Source organism: Desmodus rotundus, chromosome X, assembly GCF_022682495.2.
Source record: "Desmodus rotundus isolate HL8 chromosome X, HLdesRot8A.1, whole genome shotgun sequence".
NCBI classification, from domain to species: Eukaryota; Metazoa; Chordata; class Mammalia; order Chiroptera; family Phyllostomidae; genus Desmodus; species Desmodus rotundus.
Genome location: NC_071400.1, coordinates 82,692,538 through 82,715,387, shown reverse-complemented (window position 1 = coordinate 82,715,387; position 22,850 = coordinate 82,692,538). Strand labels below are relative to the sequence as shown.

General features: G+C 42.6%; 1 protein-coding gene across 1 annotated transcript; it reads left to right on the top strand.

Moving 5' to 3' along the window:
- Window positions 1–8,067: 8,067 nt before the first annotated feature.
- Window positions 8,068–9,058, top strand: LOC128779949 (melanoma-associated antigen B3-like). The gene is given in 2 exon segments (XM_053916967.1): window positions 8,068–9,002; window positions 9,004–9,058. Coding segments are annotated over 2 exon segments (990 nt in total).
- The last annotated feature ends 13,792 nt before the right edge of the window (window positions 9,059–22,850 follow it).

Below are 22,850 nucleotides of genomic sequence, written 5' to 3'. Positions count from 1 at the left end.
GTCTCTGGGCCCTCTGTATGTCTTCCATGGAGAAGTGTCTGTTCAAGTCCTTTGCCCATTTTTTAATTGGGTTGTTTGTCTTCCTGGAGTGGAGTCGTGTGAGTTCTTTATATATTTTGGAGATCAGGCCCTTGTCTGAGGTATCATTAGCAAATACGTTTTCCCATACTGTTGGTTCTCTTTGTAATTTGATGCTGTTTTCTTTAGCCATGCAGAAGCTTTTTTATTTTGATGAGGTCCCATTTGTTTATTCTTTCCTTTATGTCCCTTGCTTTAGGGGACATGTCTGTGAGGATGTTGCTGAGTGGAATGTCTGAGATTTTCCTGCCAATGTTTTCCTCAAGGACTTTTATGGTGTTACAACTTATATTTACGTCTTTTATCCATCTTGAGTTTATTTTCGTGTATGGCATAAGTTGGTGATCGAGTTTCATTTTTTTGCATGTAGCTGTCCAGATCTCCCAACACCATTTGTTGAAGAGGCTATGTTTGCTCCATTTTATGCTCCTGCCTCCTTTGTCAAATATTAATTGACTGTAGAGACTGGGGTTTATTTCTGGGCTCTCTGTTCTGTTCAGTTGGTCTATGTGCCTGTTTTTGTGCCAGTACCAGACTGTTTTGATGCCAGTGGCCTTGTAATACAGTTTGATATCAGGTATTGTTATCCCTCCTGCTTTGTTCTTTTTTCTCGAAATTTGCTGCAGCTATTTGGGGTCGTTTATGGTACCATGTAAATTTCTGAAATGTTTGTTCTATATCTGTGAAATATGTCATGGGTTCTTTAATAGGGATTGCATTGAATCTATAAATCAACCAAATCACTGATTTGATTCTTGACTTCATCCACTCCACTGTTGAATCCCTGTAAATATTTCTTTATTTCAATTAATGTCTCCTTCATTTCTGATTGCATCCTTTATTTGATGTTGAAATACCTACTGAGTTCCTTGAGCATCCTTATAACTAGTGTTTTGACTCTGCGTCTGATAGATTGCTTATGACCATTTTGTTTAGTTCTTTTTCTGTAGTTTTGTTCTGTGCTTCCATTTGGGTCATGTTTCTTTGTGTCCTCATTTTGGCAGCCTTTCTGTGTTTGTTTCTAATATTAGGTAGAGGTTCTTTGACTCCGTGTCTTGATAGTGTGACCTAAAGTAGTAGGTTTCCTGTAGGGTCCAGTGGCACAGCCTCCCCTATCCACCAAGCTGGGTACTCGAGGTGTGCCCTCCTTGTGGGCTGAGTACTCCTTCTTCGTGTAGTTGAGTCTTGATTGCTTTCAGCAGGTCAATGGGAGGGATTTACCCAGACCAGACAGCTGGTAGGGCTGGCTGTTTCCACTGGGCACCAGCCACCTCCCTGTGTGGCTTGGTGGGCGTGTTTGGGTGGTGTTGTTCCAACGTGGTCTGTAGCTGTCTTCTGGGTGCACAAGATCTGAGGTTTACCAGGTGGTGCAGGCCAAGGTCAGCCACCACCCATGTTCTCTCTGGTGCCACTTGGCATAAGCTATAATGCATTCTGCAGATGACAAATGCTAGTGCTGATCCTGGAGCCACTCAGCAACAGGGATAGGGGCTGAGCTCAGCTGTTGCTTGTTTGAGCAGATTTAAGGTCTGAAGTCTGCACCTAGCCCAGACATTTATATGGAAAAGTCACTGGTACCAGCTTGGGTGGACCCGAAATTTGGATGGGATGGAGCCTCAGGTAATCTTGGGGGTGGGGTGCTAACCATGTAAGCCAGGTTGATGGAGTTCCTATATGGTGCCACTGCACTGCGGCTCTGTGTAGGAGAAGGCTTAAGAAAAGGAACAATGGACACTGTCTGCAGTTCTATCCAGGAGGAAACTGTCCTCCAGCTCCCACCCTGATGCCAGACACTTCAGTTCCCCCCCATATGCCACTGGTGCCCTTCAAGGTTCTGCCCTGGTGCTGGAGCTCAGAGGGAATGAATCTGAGTGAGTCCATGTGCTGGTGTGTGTGGGGGGGTGCCCTCTAAGAGGAAATGCCTGAGATTCCTGCAGTTTCTTCTGCTAACTGAGGCTCCACTGGGTTTACAGGCAGAAGTTATGGGGACATATCTTCCTGGCAATGGAACCCTGGGCTGGGGGGCCTGTTGTGGGGCTGGGATCCCATGCTCCTGAGATATACCTCCATTTTTATCTACCACATAATGGATGTGGGACCACCCCATTCCATGTCTCTGCTTATTCACCCCTCCTACCTGTCAGGAAGAATATGGTTTCTTTAATTTCTTAGTTGTCAGACCTCCATAGAGCTCAGTTTTCTTGACAGTTCTGAGTGATATTTCTGTAGTTTAGCTGTAATTTTGCTGTAGTTGCGCAAGGAGATCCTCATTTACCTACATCTCCATCTTGACTGGAAGTCTCCACATCCCTTCATTCTTTATCTGTCAGGTGCCCAAATCATGTCTTTGTTGGCCCACACACCTGTTTGCTGGCTTAAACAACAGCCAGCATGCCTTATGGTCACAAGAGTAAGCTCCATGCTTGTGAGAAACGCTGCCATAACAGATCTGAGACCCAACGTCTTAAGAGTGCTGAGGCCGCTACAGAAAAGCAAGGAGAAGCCACTTGCTCCTCTTCTTTTTCAAGGGATGCTCCCTTGACCTCCACTGGTGCTGGTCCTCTCAGGTACCTCTGAGTGCCCTAGCTACCACCAGTGCCACTGCAGGTGTTTCATGTGAAAAATCTGCTGTAGAACCCATGGGCTATGCTAGTAAAAGTAAAAATTCCACCAGGGCATCAACTTTTACAAAGAGCTGTGGCCTAAATATTCTATCTTAGAAGGCAAATAAGTTGGTAGAATATCTGCTCCATTGGGATAAAATGAAGGAGCTCTTCAAGAAGGCAGACATGTTGAAGATAGTCCACAAATGGTCCAGGAAGGACTTTTCTGAGATTCTCAGGAAAGCTTATGAGCACATGGATCTGGTCTATGGCATAGAACTGCAAGAGGTCAAGCCCAACGTAACATCTACACCCTTATCTACAATTAAGATGACACCAGTGATGAGAGTTTGAGCAGAGGTTTGAGATTTCTTATAAAAAGGGTTTGATGCCTATCCTGAGTGTGTTATTCTTAAATGGCAACTGCACCTTTGAGGAGGAGATCTGGGAATTCCTGAATATGATGGGCATCTATGATGGAAAAAGTCACTTCATTTGGGAGGAACCCAGGAAGCTTATCACTCAATATTTGGTGCAGGAAAAATACCTGGTATACCAGTAGGTGCTCAACAGTGATCCTCCATTCATTGAGAAAAAAAGAAACTTTGTACACTGTTGGTGGGAATTTAAATTGGTACCGCCATTATAGAGTGCAGTTTGGAAGTTCCTTAAAAATCATTAAACTGGAACTATTACATGTTTCAACAATCCCACTTTGAGTATGTATCCAAAGGAAATTAAATCAGAATCTCAAAAATACATCTGCACACCCATGTTATTCACAATGACCAATTATGTAAACCACCCACATATCCATCAACAGATAAATGGGTAAAGAAAATGTGATATATACATACAATGGAATATTGTTTAGCCTTAAAGTTGGAAGAAATCCTGTTATATGAGATGACCTGAATAAACCTATATTATCTTATTTCTAAATGAAGTCAGTCACACAATTGTAAATACTGCATGATTCCACTTATATGAGGTCTCTAAAATAGTCAAACACATAAAACATAGTGTAGAATAGTGGTGGCAGGGTCTGGGTACAGGGAGAAACGAAGAGTTGCTGTTCAGTGGGTGTATCAGTTATGCAAGACCAGTAAGTTCTAGAGATTTGCTATAAACACGGTGCCATATTTAACAATATTCCATTGTGCACTTAAAATTTTGTTAAGAGAGTATTGTCATGGTAAGCATTCTTACCACAACAAAAATAATAGTTGATTGCCTTGCTCTCTCCCCAACTAGAGAGTAACCTGATTAAGTGTAAATACTTGGAAAAAATAACTTATCATATTAATGGGAGTGTAAATGGTGCCATGACTATGGAAAAACAGTGTGGAGGTTGCCCAAAAATTTTTAAAGAGAACTGTATAATTCATCAATACCACTTTTGGGTATCTATCCAAAAGAATTGAAATTGGGATCTCAAAGAAAGATCGGCACTACCATGGTCATTGCAGCATTATTCACAATAGACAAAAAATGGAAGCAACCTACATGTCCATTTATGGATGAATGGATACAGAAAACAAGGTATTACATACAATGGAGTGTTATTCAGCCTTAGAAAGAAGGAAACCTTGCCATTTGTAACAACAGAGATGAACTTAGAGGACATTAAGCTACGTGAAATAAGCCACACAGTAGAACAAGTACATGATACTACTTATATGAGGAATCTAAAATAATCAAACTAATACAAGCATAATAGAATGGTGATTTTGCCAGGGGCTGAGAAGAAAGGTAATGGGAAGGTGCTGGTCAAAGGGCACAAAGATTCTGTTATATAAATTGAATAAGTCTTAGAAATATACTCTATGCCATAGAGCCTGTAGGTTACAATATATTAGATACTTATATATTTTGACAAAAGTGTAAATGTTATGTTCATTGTTCTTGTACCCCCAATATAATACATACATACATACATAAAATAGAAGAGAAAATTTTTGGAAGTAGGGGATATATGTTTATGGCATAGATTGTAGAGATGATTCAAGGGTGTATACTTATCTCCACACTCACCAAGTTGTATATATTAAATGTGTAGATATTTATATATGTCAATCATACCTCAATATTTTAATTTTAAATAGAGAAGATATTTTGTCTTATTTGGGATTGTAGTCTCAGCACAGTGCCTAGGTATACTAGGCCAAAAAAGAAAGAATACAAATAAGGAAAAGAATATCAATTCTTAGTTTGCCTTATTGCTTCTAGTGTTTCCTCTTATAAAAGTAAAAATTATAGCCCCAGCTGGTGTGGCTCAGTGAATTGAGTGCCAGCCTGCAAACCAAAGGGTCGCTGGTTTGATTTTCAGTCAGGGCACATGCCTGGGTTGTGGGTTGGGTCCCCAGTGGGGGGCCCATGAGAGGCCACCACACATTGATGTTTCTCTCCCTCTCTTTCTCCCTCCCTTCCCCTCTCTCTGAAAATAAATAAATAAAATCTTTTTAAAAAATAATAATTATATACCTAGATTTTCTTAGAGTAATTAGAAATACAAGAAAAATTAAATCCTAATAATGAGAATTTGTGCACACTTGCTGAGTTTATTTCCCAATTACTAATGAAGAATGAGACCTCTAGAAGAATTCATGCCAGCACTGAGGATGCCTTCAAAAACAGTAACAAAAACAACAAAATTAAGACCCAGCTCCTGCCCACTGAACTTTAGAATCTAGGGCTTGCTCTCATATGAAAAAGATGTTGAGATATTCTCTTTGACTTAACAAACAAGTAAAAAGAAAATTTAAAGAAGGGACGAGGTCTGAGTTGAAAGCAATCAAATGTAAATGCAGTGAGACGAGGTAATTTGGAGTCTTACAAAACTGCAAATCCTTCAGTGAGGGGTAATATAAGTGAGGATGTATGGTGGGCTAGGTGAGGCTATGGGAGTGGTGATCAGAGACTGAACCCTCACTCAGACAGAGGACTTTGTCGGAGATGAAAGATAAGCCTGCGATGTGCAATTCAAAAATAATCTTTAACATTCACTTTGGGATTGTGAGTACACCAGCAACATTCTCCACCTGGGGTTGGGATGAAGGTGGCCCTTGCTCTCTTCTCAGTGCAGTTGAACACAGCACCCTTAGTACATATTGTATGCACATATGTATCACTTAGAAGTTTCTGAACAATAAGGTTGAAAGTTTCTTGGGGTAGGATGCCCAATATCCACATGCTGGACTGGCATTAACTACCCTGGGGTGGGTAGTCAGAGACTGCTCCATTAAAAGGGCTCTCAACTAACATATCTGGCGTCTAATTTGGCGAATGCTAGGCAGGGTCTAGATTTGCACTGGTGGTTAAATGAATAAGAAAATAGTTGTGATTAAGATGGAAGGGTAGCTGGGAGGGAAGATTTAAGTCATTGACAAACTTCAAAGAACTTTGAGTTCTTTCCAAAGGTGACAGACTCTCCCACAGATGATATATTATATCCTCTGATGAGGATATATTAAATAATTATCCTTGCTAAGCAGAATTTTGGTTGCTTGGAGTTTCTCTGTCTTAGAGTTTGGGAATATGCTTGAGGTAACTGGACTAATAAGTGACAGGGCTGGCACATGTCTCCTGATCTGAATTCCTCTGGAGCCCACACAGTTCATTCCACTCCTCTCAGTTTAAAGTAGGCCTTATGCTCCTTAATGTTCTAAAATGTATCTCAAAGAATGAAAATAAGGCTGTTTTTCCCTAAGAATTGGATGGGAATACATAGCCAAAGCAACTAAGAACTTTGCAGGAAAATCAGTTATGCATATAGAGGAGAAGCAGATATATTCAAGGACAATAGGATCCGCTCCATGAACATAGATAACTTAAAAATCAGGGATCACAGAGCCATCCTGGAGAAGTCCTTCTTGTTGGTACCTAAATCACTTAAAACAGAGGCCAAAAGGCTAACTCTGACCATTGAAAAGGATAGATCACCATCATTTTTTTCTGGCGCTCCCCAATTATTTTTTTTCCTTAAAAATAAAGTCTCAGCACTGGTCTGAAGTCTAAGGTGGGACTCTGAATGTGGACTGCTGAGTCCACACCCACTGCCAGAAGAAAAGTGGCCCTAAAAAGTCCTTCTGAGACCAACAGTGGAAAGTTTCTAAGAGCTCTCTGGCTACATTCTGCCTGGACAGTCTTCAGGGAGGAAGGCTTTGATCTAAGATACTTGCTCTGATTCTTCAGATCAGGGAAACCTCACCCAACTAGAGCCAAGGGGAAGACCATGGGAGGTAATGAGGCACTCTCATTACCTCTCATTAAAGAAGAAAACACAAAACAGCACCCCTACTCTCAGTTCTGGGAGTCTCCAGGCAGGGGTATCATTTGACAGGCCCTGATTCCCCCTAGGAGCTCACAGAGGTGAGGGCTCTGTTAGGAGGCTGGTGGAACAGCAGAGGAAGGAGCCCCTGGCTTGGGTAAATATCAAATGAGGATCTAAGTGAGGACTTTAGAGACCACCAGAATACCTGTCAGTGTGAGGCACCCCTGTCATTTCTTGCTAAAGAGTCTCAGGCAGGTAAGTGTATTGGACTCATTGAGCAGCCTCAGTTCTGGAGAGATGAGACCCAGGGGGAGGATCCTAAATAAAGTAAAGGCTGCTGGTAGCACTCACCCTCCCCCCAAAAGTAGGAAAGAACCAGAGGGTCCCCCTCCTTGCTTGCAGCACAGGAGGTCAGGCCTGGGAGTCAAGTGTATGTGAACCCTCTTTTATATTGATGGTATTGTGTTGGCAAGAGCCTTTCTGAGGATATGGACATCAGACCCACAGAAGCAGGTGACCAAGGCCTTACCTAGAGTGAAGGTGAGAACCCTGAATGAGGACTTAGGGTGCGACTGAGCTCAGCACAATGAGTCCCATGGAGATGACAGCAGTGGGTGTCCCCTAGCAAGGGTGGTGGGTTTAGGTGCCCCTTCGGATTCTCTTAAGATGCCAAGAAGATAAGGACCTGGGTTTAAGGTGTAAATGTAGATCAGCCAAGAGCAGGGGGCCCAGGCCTTGCTAAAAGTGGATATGGTGGTCTCAAATGTGAACTGGGGAGACCCCCATATTCCATAGCAGATGGGGCTCCACAAAGACTAGACCTGCCTGCTTCTGCGGTCAGGCCTGGTAAGCAGTGGTCAGGCTGCTCAGCTACAGGCCGAGGCTCACTTTAATGGTTTCCACAGGGTTCTCAGGAGACAGGTTGGTCAGAGAAGGGGCTCTGTAGGTGCCTAGACCACCTCCCTCCAGGAAAGCTACAGAAGTGGCCATCTTAAAGGTCAAGGTAGTATATATCCCTTATGAAGGTGCTCAACCCACTCATCTTCTCTCCTCTCATGCCCAGGTTGCCTGCTGTCCCACCCGCTTTCCTGACTACTGTCCTTGACAGTCATCATGCCTCGGGGTCATAAAAGGAAGCTCCGCATCCCTGCAGAACAGCACCAGGCTCAAGGTGCAATCCAGGAACTGGGAAATGCCAAGGAGGAAGCACTAGCCTCCTCATCCCCTCCTCCATTTGAAGCTGCCACACAGAGGAAGCCTAGTGCTAGGTCACGTAGCCCTGTCAAGTGGCTTCAGAGAGCCCTGTCCACCATCACTAAGTCAGCAGGTGTGTCAAATGCAGGATTATCTGAAGGAGCCAAGTGCAAAATGGAGAACAAGCCAAGTTCCTCAAAGGCCCCACCTTCCTTGGTGCAGTCTCAGAGAGAAAGTCTGACCGAGATGGTTGGTATGGTGGTGCAGTACCTGATGCAGATGTACAAAATGAAACAGCCTATTAAGAAAGCAGATATGCTGAAAATTGTCAATAAAAAGTACAAAAATCACTTCCATGAGATCCTCAGAAGAGCATCTTTCAGCATGGAGGTGGTATTTGGTGTTGACTTGAAGGAAGTTGATGCTATACAGCATTCCTATTCCTTGGTCAGCAAAATGGATCTCCCCAACAATGGGAGGGTGAGTGGTGGCAGCAGGGGATTTCCCAAAACCGGTCTCCTGATGAATATCCTGGGCATGATCTTTGTGAACGGCAACTGTGCCACTGAGCAAAAGATCTGGGAATTCCTGAATAAAATGAGAATATATGCTGGAAAGAGACACTTTCTATTCGGGGAACCAAAGAAGCTCATCACCCAAGATTTCGTGAAGCTCAAGTACCTGGAGTACCGCCAGGTGCCCGACAGTGATCCTCCACATTATGAATTCCTGTGGGGTCCAAGAGCCCATGCCGAGACCAGCAAGATGAAAGTGCTGGAGTTTTGGGCCAAGATCAATCACACCGTCCCCAGCACCTTCCCATCCTGGTATGAAGAGGCTTTGCGAGAAGAGGAAAAGTCCAAGCCACAATTCCCCTAAGGGTTGGCACCAAGGCAGTGGCAGTGATTGATTCAGGGCCATGTCCAGCAGCTGCTCCCACACATAGTGAACTTGAGGACTGTTCTTCATTTTGTGGTTGAAGAGAGCAGTCAGTGTTCCAAGCAGTGGGGAGCTGGGTGTGACTGAGGGAACTCAAGGTATGATACCTTAGTGTTCCTGTTCTGTGTGGGCGATCTGGAGATTCATCTGTTTTTACTTTGTCCTGTTTTTAGTGGATTTACCCCTAAATAAAGGTTTGTCTGTTATTACAATCTGTTAATTATATTGGCCACACTTGTTGTTTATTGGGTTTAAGAATGAGAGTTTTCCTGATTTGTACAACAAATTGGGAAATTTTTCATCTTGTTAAGTGATCTGGTGCAAAGTAACATGTGCATTTCCTTCAAAATGTGAAGATATAAAGCAATAGAAAATAGAGACTCACTAAATAGTGATAAAATAATACTGACAGTATTGCCTTCAAATCCCTTTTAGTCTGTTTTATAAAGTTGTTAATAAAAGCACATACTTAACTAATTCAAGAATGTAGAATTAAACTGTAATAAATTAGGCTCCATGCCCACAGGCTCATTTAATCTGCAAACTAATTGCATATGAAGTTCCCATGCTAATACTGGGTGAGGAGAAAAGAAGAAGACCTAGCCATGGACTATAAAAATTATAGCACTGAGAAGCAGCTATCATATTTGGGAACTGGTAATATACAATCTAATACTGAAAAAAACAAATGAACTGGCAACATAAGAATGGAGAAATGTTTTTCCACAGGAGAGCAGTGAAATGTAAATGTCCTCAGGCAAGGCAGTATTGGATCTTGAGAGAACAGAACTCCCTCCCTGGGAAAGAATTTCATTTAACTGCATGGTGGGCAAGATAATGCTGTGGAAATCGTGAGCAGAGGACAGATAGATGGCAGGCCACATAGTTGAAGACAAAGTCTGGAATGGGAAACTGCACTTAACAGTTACTTTGAAATTCCAAGGAAAGGGCACAGAGATAATCTGGGGCAGGGATGGGACAGGCCCTGTGCTCTTGTCCCAGTGCAGGTGAACATGGTGTGCAAATTAGATATTTTAGTCATGTGGTCTCCAGGGAATCCTTAAGAAATAAGCGTGATACTCCCTTTAGGAAGGAATGCCCAGAATTCGCTGGACTGACACTTTTCCTTGAGCTGGAGGAGTCTGAGTCTGTTCCTTTGGAAAGACGTTGGCATTAGGTTACCTTGCGTGTAATGTGGCCAACTCTAGGCAAGGTTACATTGTTGCTGGTGGTTAAAGGAATGAAACTAGGAGTGGCCTAGAAAGAAGGGCAGCAGAGAAGGGGCCAAGACTTTGATCCTTGAAACACATTTTGACAGTTTTCTGGTACATCTGCTGAGGAAGTCGACCTCAGACTAATGGACATTGAACAACATACTCTAAGGGGGGAGGGGGGAACATGACTGAGTTCCCCTTGCTAAGCAGCATTTTGCCTGATAGGGTTTTCTTTGTCCTAGAGCACTGATATTCTCTGACATCTCTGGGATTAAAAACTCAATCTCAGTGTAGTGGGTTGAAACCCCAGGGAATAAATTAATCATGGTAGGAACTGGCATCCCTTAAAGTCAATACAGGCCAGGCACTTTGTGTGCATTATATACCTTTGTGTGCACTGGCCCCCGAGATGGAGCTTATCAAACCCATTGCACTGATGAGGAGACTGAGGCTCACGGTGTTTGCTAATGTGCCTGATTGCATACAATTGTTAAGAGAAAGGGTAGGAGCCAGACCCCTAACCTGAATTGGTCTGAAATCGACAGTTTTCCTCCCAAGCTGAGTCCCAACTTTTGAGTCCCTTCATTCACCTTTCTTTTCACTTCTCCCAAATGGATCTTAGGTGATTAAAAAAAAAAAAAAAAGCAGTCTGTGTCCAAGACTCTAGATTGAAAGACATACCGAGTAATAACAATTTTGAAATGATTGAGACATGTGAGTAAAGGAGAGACAGAATATTTGCTGAAAATAGATCATTTACATATGCAAAATGAGTGCAGCTCAAAACATCAACGGTTCACAAAACCACTTTGGACAGTGTGTTCTGGATAGAAATTGAAATCTGCTCAAACAAAAGTTACACAAGATGCTGAGTCTAGCTGGAAACAGAAGGATATGTCCACACCATTCTTTTTTCTTTCACAAGACATCTGTCCTGGAGTCTGTGTCTAGAGTTACAGTGCCCTTATCTCATGTTATTCCTGGGTCAGAGAGCCATTCCCTGAAAAGTGTGCAGTAGGGAAAATGGTAAAGAGTTTACAGAGATGTGGTCTTTACCAGAAAGGTTTGAATCAAGAAACAGGAGCCATAAGGAAAATTCCCAAATTGAACTGGAAGGATCAACCTGCCAGGCAATTGTCATCCTGTGCATCCCCTCACTTATTCTTCAGGGCTCTCAAGGACTTGTGAGACAACCCTCGGAGGATAACCCAAGACCACTAGAGGGAAGGGTCCTAGTCTCTGACACAAATGAAAATGAAGGATGAATTCCCTGAGTGAGGAATGAAGGATGGATTGAAATCCCTGAATGAGGAATGAGGGGAGCACCTACACAGAACGGTAAGGCCCGTAGATGCCTGACTTGTTGGTCAGCCCTCAGAGTCCCAAAACAGCCTTGACAGGATATGAGTGAACCTGAATTCCCTTTCAGAGGTCAAGAAGGTAAAGACCTTATTTTGAGGTTCATCGATGCTGGTGAGTAGAGGTAGGATTTCCAAGGTGTGCCAGGAGAAAGGTGACCATCAAACTCTTATCAGTGGAGACATCACCAAAATCTTTCTATTCCATTGGCATGAGAGATCCAGGAATAAACATCAGGCAGAGAAGGTCTCAGATCCTCCTCAGGTGTCATGGAGGAGTTGCAGTGTGATCAGAGGGCTGAGACCCCACTTTAGCAGAGAGAGCAATCTTTGGCCTTCACATGACTCAGATTGAGGGTACTGAGTTGGAACCCTCAGAAGGATCACCATCACAGGGCCTCAACCTGCATTCAAGAGTTACATCCCCAGTGCTGAGGTGAGACTGAGGACCCTCCCTCCCTTTTATACTTGCTGTTGTTTCATACAGCAGTTCTAGCTTTTTAGCAGACTGAATAGAAAGCACAGAGGCTACCCATGTACCCCCTTACCAGAAGCACTCACAGCCTCCCCCACAATCAACATCCTGCCACAGAGTGGTACATTTAGTACAGTCTATGAACCTACATTGGCACAGTGTTAGCACAGAGTCCATGGTGACATTAGACTCCATTCTCAGTGTTGTACATTTTGGGAGTTTAACCAATGTATGACAGCTTGTAGCCACATTATAATTTCATGCACTGTAGTTTCACTGCCCTAAAAATGCTCTGTGCTCTACCTATTCATCCCTCCCTGCCTCCTAGCCCCTGGATGACCTTTTCACTTTCCCGATAGTGCTGGCTTTTCCAGAATGTCTTATAGTAGGAACCATAGAGAATGTAGCCTTTTAAGATTGGGTTGTTTCATATAGTAATATATTGTTAAGCTTCCTGTATGTCCTTGTGTATCTTGAAACCTCATATCTTTTCTCCGGAGGTACCACAGTTTAGGAATCCATTAAACTTCTGAAAGACATCTTGGTTGATTTTAAGTTTTGGCAATTATGAATACACCTACTAGAAACATATATATGCAGGGTTTCAAAGTTCCATTTATTTTTATTTTTCAGGTACAATTTACATTTAGTATTGTGCAGGTGATTTTTGTAGATATGTGTTTTCAATTCATTTTGGTAAACACCAAGATGCAATATTGTTAGACAGTATAGTAAGAATATGTTTAGTTGTTTTATTTTTTAAAAAACACATTTTAGTGAGTTATAACTGACATACATGGAGCTGTACATAGCTAGTGTACAGAAACTGAATAGATTGGAGAGCCTTGTGGGGTCCAATAGCAGTGCTGTCAAGAAAACCTGCTGTGGCAATCTTGGTTAAAGCCTAGGTGCAATCTCCTTGCTCAAGGAGTTCACACAATGACACTCTCCCTCCTCCAGCTGCATCATCCACTTGCAAAATCACACCAAGCCCAAAGTAAGACCCAGGGTCTCAAATGTTCTCAGGCCACTGCAGCCAGGAAGAGTCCCCTTCTCTTCATCTCCTGCTTTGGAGGTGCTCCCTTGGATTTCTGCATTGTTAGCATTCCCCAGAGACTCATAGATCCCCTCCCACCATCATTACTTCTACAGGCATTTCATGCACAAAGTCTGAGAAAGTTTTCAAAAGCCAATGTGAGAAAGTGCAAGTTTCTCTGAATTGATCCACAGAGAGTGAACTGAAAGATTTTTCTGCTCAAGAAGGTGCAGTTTTTGATTCAATTCCTGATGCAGAAATAATGAATGAAGGAGCCTGTTATGAAGACATAGATGCAGAAGGCAGTGAACCAAAGGTAAAGGGAGCACTTCCCCAAGCCATTCAGGAGCTCCACTAAGCTCATGAAGCCGGTCTTTGGCCTAGAACTGAACAAAGTCAAGCCCAATATCCACCCCTATAACCTTGTCTCCAAATTGCACACCACCAACTATGTGTGTCTGAGTGATGGCGGGGACTTTGCAAGAATGGGCTTCCGACGACTATCATGACCATGATCACCTTGAACAATAGCTATGCCACCAGAAAAGAGAATGGGAATTCCTGAACTTCAAGGCATGCATAGCGGGAGTTGGCACTTTTGATTGGAGATTATTTGAAGCTTGTAGCTCAAAGATTTGGTGCAGAAAAAAAAAATGTTGCAGAAGCAGGAGGTGCCCAAAAGTGATTTTTCATGCATTGAGTTCCTGTAAGGTCCAAGATTCCATGCAGAAACCACCAAGATGAACCCTGCAGTTTGTGTCCAAGGTCAATGATACCATCCCTGTTGCCTTCCCATGTTCTTATGAAGAAGTTCTGAAACATGAGGATTAGAGAGCCCAAGCCCAAGCTGCACCTAGTGCAGGCACTCCTTCCAAAGCCAGAGAATGTCCAGGGCCATGTGCAGCGGCTATTCTTTCCTTCAGTGAGGTCTGGGACAGAGTCTTCACAATGTATTTGGAAACGCCTGTTGACCAGTATTCCTGAAGGGCACGATATATTATTGATTTATTTTTAATGGTTTATTTTATTTTATTTTATTTTTAAAGAGATGGGGTGGGAGGTAGAAAGAGAAGGAGAGAAACATCAATGTGTGTTTGCCTCTCACACACCCATTCTGGGGATGTGGCCCACATCCCAGGCATGTGCCTTGACTGGGAATCGAACCAGTGACCCTTTGGTTCACAGACCCGCACTCAGTCTACTGAGTCACACCAGCCAATGCTATTGATTTATTTTTAGTAGTAATTCTGAAGTGGTGTTCTTTCAACAGAACCTTTTACACAGAGAGAAAAAGGCAAATAGTGTACAGTATCACCTAAATGTGGAATCTTAATATACACACAGACACACAAATTAACTCATATATACAAAGAAAAGATTAGTGGTTGCCAGAGGCAGGGGTGGAAGGTGGGTGAAATGGGTTAAGGTGGCCAAAATATTCAAACTTTCAGTTATATAATGATAGGACCTGGGGATGTAATGTACCAGATGAACAGTAAGAGTTAATAATACAGTATTACATATGCACACATAGTCAAGAGAAATCTTAAAAGATCTAATTACAAGAATGAAAAAAAATGAATCTAGATAAAAACTTTTCATTGCATATATTAGTTTATTTTATAACAAATTACCAAAAATTAAAAACTTCAAACCACAGACATTTAGTATCTCACAGTTACATTGGTCAGAATTCTGTGCACACTGTAGCTGCGATCAGTAGTTCAGAAATCTCCCAGTGCTGCAATCAATGTATCAGGTTGCTATGCTCTCACATGGAGCTCAGGAACTCCTTCCAATACCCTAGTTGTATGGGGAAAAATTCACTTGTCTGAAATTGAAGGACTGAGATATCCATTTGCTTGCTAGCTGTCAGCTAGAGGTCATTCTCAGGTCACTCTTAGGTCTTTGCTATGCTACGCAGCTCCTTCCATCTTCAAAGCCAGCAAGGAAAAACTTCCTCTCACCCTTTGGATTTCTTTCACCAGGAAAAGCTGGCGAAGCTTTTCACTTAAGGACTCACCTCATTAGATCTGTCCCATGGAGGATAAGATCCCCATTTTAAGAATATCAGATTTGGGACCTCAATTGCATCTGCTAAATCCCTCAGAGAAGCACCTTGATTTGTGTTTCATCAATTAACTGCAAGACGTATGTACACCAGGAGTCAGGAGTCCAATAAGCCATCTTGGAATTCTGACTGCCAGTGTCCTTCTGATATTGTGGTTATCTTTGGAATTAATAACTTTACGTTCTGAAGGTACATAATATAATAAATATTGTTACAGATGTTTGCCTCATACTTACCTGGGAGCTGAGGGTGGATATAAATGAGACAAGAGTGATGAAGTGTTGATATTGCTGTTGCTGAGAAATGAATGGGAGGAGCATTGATTACATTATTCTTTTTCTTCTAAAAACATATGAATTTCATCAATCATTACAGAGCTGAAACAACTCTAAAAGTTCTTTATGAAACAAATATGAAAATATTATTTAAACAAGGTAAAGATATCTCAAAATTAATTAATTTTGTATTATATTACTTAAATATATTACTTAATTCCTATATTACTTTAAGAACATTGATGAAAAATCCTCAATATGCAAACTTCCAGATTTGACAATATATAAAAAAACTATAAACCTAACCAAGGAGGTAAAATACCTGTATTCAGAAAATTACACAACACTGAAGAAAGAAATTAAGGAAGACACAAGTAAAGGAAGCACATACCGTGTTCATGGATGAAACAATTAACATCATTAAAAAGTCCATACTACCCAAAGTAATTTAGGGGTTCAATGCAATCCCTATTAACATACCAATGACATCTTTCACAGATTTAGAACAAACATTTCAAAAATTTATATATAACCATAAACAACCCCAAATAGCTGCAGCAATTTTGAGAAAGAACAACAAAGTAGGTGGGATCACCATACCTGACATGAAACTATATTACAAGGCCATGGTAATCAAAACAGCCTGGTACTGGCATAAGAATAGACACATAGATCAATGGAACAGAATAGAGAGCCCAGAAATAAATTCAAGTCTCTGTAGTCAATTAATATTTGACAAAGAGGGAAGAAGGATAAAATGGAATAAAAACAGCCTCTTCAACAAATGGCGTTGGGAGATCTGGACAGCTACATGCAAAAAAATGAAACTCGACCAGCAACTTACACCATACACAAAAATAAACACAAGATGGATAAAGGACTAAATATAACTCGCAACACCATAAAGTCCTAGAGGAAAACACAGGCAGGAAAATTTCAGATATTCCATGCAGTAATATTTTCATTGATATGTCTCCTCAAGCAAAGGACATAAAGGAAAGAATAAACAAATAAGCTTCTGCATGACTAAAGAAAACATTAGCAAAATGAAATGGGAATTGACTGTATGGGAAAACTTATTTGCCAATGATACCTCGGACAAGGGTTTGATCTCCAAAATACATAAAAACTCACACGACTCCACTCCAGGAAGATAAAAAAACCCAATTAAAAATGGCCAAAAGACCCAAATAGACAATTCTCCAAGGAGGACATATAGAAGACCTAGAGACATATGAAAGGCTGTCAAGCAATATTAGCCATCAGAGAGATGCAAATTAAAACCACAATGAGATACCACCTCACACCGGTCAGAGTGGCCATCATAAACAAATCAACAAACAAGTGTTGGAGAGGAGGTGGAGAAAAGGGAACCCTAGTGCACTGTTGGTGGGATTACAGACTGACGTAGGCACTGTGGAAAACAGTATGGAATTTCCTCAGAAAACTAAAGATGGTACTGCCTTTCAACCCAGCAATTCCACTGCTGGGATTATATCCTAAGAACCCTGAAACACCAATCCAAAAGAACCTATGCATCCCAATGTTCATAGCAGTGCAATTTACAATAACCAAGTGTTGGGAGCAACCTAAGTGCCCATCAGCAAATGAGTGGATCAAAAAACTATGGTACATTTACACAATGGAATTCTACACAGAAAGAAAGAAGGAGCTCCTATCCTTCACGACAGCACAGATGGGACTGGAGAGCATTACACTACGTGAAAGGAGCCATGCAGTGAAAGACAAATACCATATGATCTCACCCATAAGAAGAACCTAATCAACAAAACAAACAAGCAAGCAAAATATAACCAGAGATGCTGAAATAAAGAACAAATGGACAATAACCAGAGGGGAGGGAAGAGGGAGATAACATGGGAAAGAAGGGGAGGAGTTGTCAAGGAACATATATAAAGGACACATGGACAAAGCCAAAGGGGATAGGACTAAAGATGGGAGGCAGGGATGGGCGGGAAGTCGGGGAGTGGAGGGGGCTAAAATAGAGAGAACTGTACTTGAACAATAATAAAAAATTCTATGTATTTACCTGTGACCTAGGAATTTCACATTTTTAAGAATTATTCTGAATACAAGCCTGCAACAACAGGAAAATACATAAATGTTCATCAATACATTGAATTCAATAAATCATGGTATATCCACACAGTATACCTGTAAAAAAGAATAAGTATGATCTTTGTAGATCTATACAGCATGCTTCCTTATATATACATATAATGCCTGAGCTTTTGACTAACATCCATGACACTATGACCAGTGCCTTCTCATTTCATTATGAGAAAGTTTTGAGAGACAAGAAAGACACAACCTGAGTCAGAGCTGCAGCCAGGGTCCCCCTACTGCTGCCAGGGCCAATTTTCTGTCCAAGACATGTCCTGAAACTGCTCCCATCCCTAGTGAAGTCTGAGGTACAATATTCACTTTGTGATTAAAGAAAGCAGTCAGTCCTCTAAAGTGAGGAGCCAAGGTAGGGCTTCTGGGAACACAGTGGCTAGCATATGTGTTCCAGTACAATATGGGGAAATTGGACATTTTTATTTTCTTTTTTTCTATATGAAATAATGTTCTTTTGAATTACAGGATTATTTAGCTCCAAAACCTAAGTTTATGAGTGACATGGATCACAACTTTAATGGAGATTATCCGGTTGAAAAATAGGAGTTCTGGTATTCTGTAAAAAATTGAGAATCGTTGGATAATTTCTTGTTATTCAGAACAAGACAGCATAACATTGGAATATAGATTTTTGTGAAAAAGGAAATTACCTCAAAGTAAAGTCCGTGTGATCATGAGATATGTAAAAAAGGAAAATGTAGTCAAATCTTGGTTTGCTTTATTCCATTCAGTTTCTTTGTAAAATTGCAGTATATGGAACTGGGTTGGCACGGCTTATTCAAGAATGCAGGGAAATTTAAGCCATAAGTTTGACTTCTTGTACACTCACCCTTCATATGCCCCAACATTAATTTAGCAACTGCTGTTCAAAAAGCTCCTGGATACTACTAGGAATGCTAAGAAAAATAGAGCCTACCTGTGCTGCCAATAGGATTTTATATTCTAAGAGCAGCTTTCTTATAAAAAATGTGGTGAGATACTCCAATGCATTGAAAGGACCAGTAAAATTAAGGGGTCACAAGCAGGGAGGGAGGTTTCAAAGAGGGGTCTAGTGAAGAAGCTGTACAGCAACGAAGTTAGTGAATGGGAAACTGAAAGTTGTGCAGTGAAAGATGGTTTGCAGTTCACAGCATGGTGGGCTAGATGGGGCTGAGCTAATGGTGAGCAGGGGCCAGATCCTCAGATAGTGGTATCAGAGGTTTGACACTTACTCCAGGAATGGAAAACTTTCCTTACCATTTAGTTTGGAATGATGACTAAACAAGAGAGAATCTCCACTTCTGGTAGGGATGGAATGCATCCTGTGCTCCTGTCCCAGGTCATGTGACAATAGTGCACAGACTAAGTGCTGTATGCACTTCATCTCCAGAGAGTGTCTGCAAAGTATGGGTGATAATCTGCATTTGGAAGCTCAGCAACCATTGGGTTGACACTATTTGCTGTGGGTTGGGAAATCAGAGCCCGTTCCATTAGGATGGCATTCAAATTTTTTTTGTTGTGTTGTTCTTTTTGCTATCATTTGTCAAACTCTAAGAGAGGTGTAGATTTTACCTGATGGTGAAATTAATGAAGGTAGGGGAGGTTTGTATGAAACGGAGCTATGTGGGAAGAAAGACTTAGACATTGAACCAATTTCTAGCAGATTTGGATGGTATTCAGATGGAAAAACACCCTCACACTCAAAATAGGATTTAATGAAAAGAAATATACTCAGAGTTTCTTTGTAAATAATATTTTGGACTGATTTGGTGTTCCATGTACCGAAGTGCCACATAGTCTCTGACATCTACTGGATTTTTTAAATCTTTAAGATGAGTGGTATTTTCCTTGGGTAGAAATAATCCTAATCATGGATATAACAGACATTGTGCAAAATCTCAGTGCATTCCAGACACCTAGCCACATCTTTACATACATTAACCACAATCCACATGCTCTAAAAAACAGGACTTAACAAACCCCCTCACAGAGCATAACCTGAGGCTCAGAAACTTACTAATGTCCTGAGGTCATACAGCTAATAAGTGACAGGGCTGAGAGTAGACCCCATGGACTGGACTTGTCCAGATCTCACACTAAAGCACCCTTTCCAGCTAACCATGAATCAGTTAGTTCACTTATGTCTACTACTCCAAAGTGTATCTCAAGAGATAAAGGGGAGAATCTTGTGAACAAAACATTGGATTGGATTCCAAAACCAGAGCAATAAGAATACCCAAATAAATAAAAGATATGAATAAAGGAGAGAAATAAATCTGTCTTAATGACAATATGATCATCTATATATGCAATGTAAGATAACCTTAAAAGATCAATCAGGACACTACTGGTGTGGTTCAGTGGGTTGGTAATTGTCTTGCAAACCAAAAGGTCACTGGTTTGACTCCTGGTCAGGGCACATGCCTGGATTAAAGGCCAGGTCCCCAGTTGAGAGCATGTAAAAGGCAACCGATAGCTATTTCTCTCACACACCAATGTTTCTCTCCCTCGTTTCCCCCTCTCTAAATACAAACAAACAAACAAATAAAACATATAATAAACAAGTCAATCAAGACTCATACACTTCTGGTTCTATCCCTCTATGTTCACTAAGTATGGCTGGTGAGGAGACATATCAGCTATCATTTCTCTTATAACACAGCACATGTCCTGAGCTCCGAGTTGTGCTGCACTTTTCTAATTTTATATCATTCATGGTATGGTGGCCCATTTTCTGCAGATTTGCAATAGGGAAACAGCTCATTTGTTTGCATAGTGGTGTCATTTCCCAGGAGGCATTTAATCTAGAGACAGGAGCCAAGTTGAGGACTCCTATGACTGAAGGATGAGGAAAGAATAAATCCAGAATATAAGGATCAAACAATAACTTAAAGAGGGTATCTCAGTTATATATAAGGAGTCTGAGGCTCTGGCAGATATGGTGAAGATCATAAGTAAGGAAGACTAGAAGGAAAGGGCCAAAATGCTAAGGTCCTAGTGTTGTTTGTCCTTGGAGGCCTCGAAGGACCATGATCATATGAGGACCATCCTAATTTCCAACTTGGAATTATCAAGAAAGTGCGATATTAATGTAGGAAGAGCAGAGTCAGGAAAGCAAAGGCTGAAGTTACAGGACTGTTCATCTGTCAAAGTAAGGACCCCAAAGTGGACTAAGGGTAGCACTCAGCAAGAAAGGAGTCTCACAAAATCTTCTGCGCTGTCATCCCTGGGAAGCCCCTGGCAGAGATGTCAGGCTGATTTGCATCTGAAAAGTCTCAGGGAGGTGCGGGCCTCTGTGTAATATTGGCAGTTAGCGTCTGAAAGAAGGAATGACTGGGTCTCTAACAAATCCATCTATGTCAGTATCCTGAGTGTTATGAGGAGGTTGCACCAAAAACCAGAAGGTCCTCATAGAGACCAGGACTTTTGTTAACCCTGGGGCAAAGGAACCTCTACCACAGACGAGTCCACACCTTCCATGGAGGTGGTCTCAGGGAGGGAAGGGCCTTGCCTAATTGGATCGACCCCAGCGCTACAAAGACAGGACTCTTGCACAAAACCAAGGCAAGGAGAGGACACTCAGTACTAGAGGATAGGATCCCCCCCCCATAAAGCCAGAGCCTCACTGGGTTCCGCCCCTATCGTCAGAACTGTAAGGCCCAGGGTGCACTTCAGAAGTCGTCTGCCCCAACTGCCACACTGGAACTCAGGAAAGTGAGCGTTTGGTTTCCGGCCGGGACCACCTGGTTCACTAGAGGGACGAGCTGAGGCTCTGAAGACACAGAAGTGCGCACCCTGAGTAAGGACCTAAGGCCCACCCACTCCTAAGCAATGAGGTCCCTCGGAGCACCACGCAGCAATCAGTTCTCAGGCACCCTGGACAGCCCCACCGGATAGGACCCACCCACTTCCGGCTTCCGTTCTGGTGGGAGGGCCTTTCTTGGGGCACGCAGACGGCAGTTTTCTGGCAGAGGCCGGAATCTCAGGACGGACCTCGAGTCAGCTTGACGACCTAGAGAGGGACCTGAGGAAACCACAGCTCTCCCGGAGCCAAGGTGAGCCCACGCCCCATCCCTGCCCTGCCATCGGGCTCTGAGAGGCCCCAGGAGAGCCGCTGGCTGAATTCGGCCTCGAATGTGTTAGTGAGAAGGCCGTCCTTGCTCTGTGGTTGTACCCTGATTCCGCAGACGGACGACGTGCAGGTCTGAACTGCTTTCAAGATGAGGGCCTGAGTGCTTAAGAGCCGAGCTCAGTACACAAAACGGGGGGCCGCACAGAGCAGCATCCCAGCCCTCAGCTGTAGGAGGTGACAGACACAGTAGCCACGTAAAAAAACCGCAAAGTATCATCCCATCGAGTGGTAACTGAGGGAGGCAAGCTCTGCACTCGTTAACTCGCAAATTCAAGAAAGGAAATCCGAGCTGAGCTGGGAGTTTGAAGTGGACCCTCATTCCCTCTGGGGTCGTCTGTGGGAGGTGAGGGCTTGGTTTACAGGAGGACATTCAGATCAGGAAAGGAGAGCCAGTGCCTGAGGGAATTCAGGGTTGTGACAGTGTGGAGGATGGGGTACCCTTCCCACAAAGTATGGGTCCACTGGAAATCCTGGCCCTGTTTTCACCCCTGGGATATTGGGCATGTCGCCATGATGACTTGCACTCACTTCTTCCCAGGTCATCTCGGGGAGGGGACCGATCAGGTCAAAGGGGGCATCCTCTGGTCATCGGTGGCAGGGTTTCATGCTATGCCATTTTTCTAGAGACCATTGATGACTGTGGGTATATGCCACACTATACCAGTGGGACCACAGAGAATACTCCCTACTTTCTTCACTGGCAGACCTTAAGGATAGGTGTCATACAGGAGTGCCCCTGACTCATAATTCAAGGGAAAGAGGGAAATGAGAGAACTGGGCCCCAGGTTAAGAGAGAGAAATCATGACCCAAGCAGGAGTCAAATTTAGACCGTGAATTGGGATTCTGTTTGGATCTGCCTCCCATAGGACCTCAGCCTGCGTGTAGCAGCCCCCACTCTTGGGCGACCTGTCTTGCTCACAGAAGGTCAACTTCATGCCCTCTTTTTGGGTCTCGGGGAAGTTGGCTCTTTCTGTGAGGAGTTGTCTACAAGGGGCCCAGTTGAAGAACGTGAGAGAAGGTTCAAGCAACCAGCCAGCCCTGAATAAAGGGGACATCAAAGCGCCCATCCCAACCCTTAGCTAT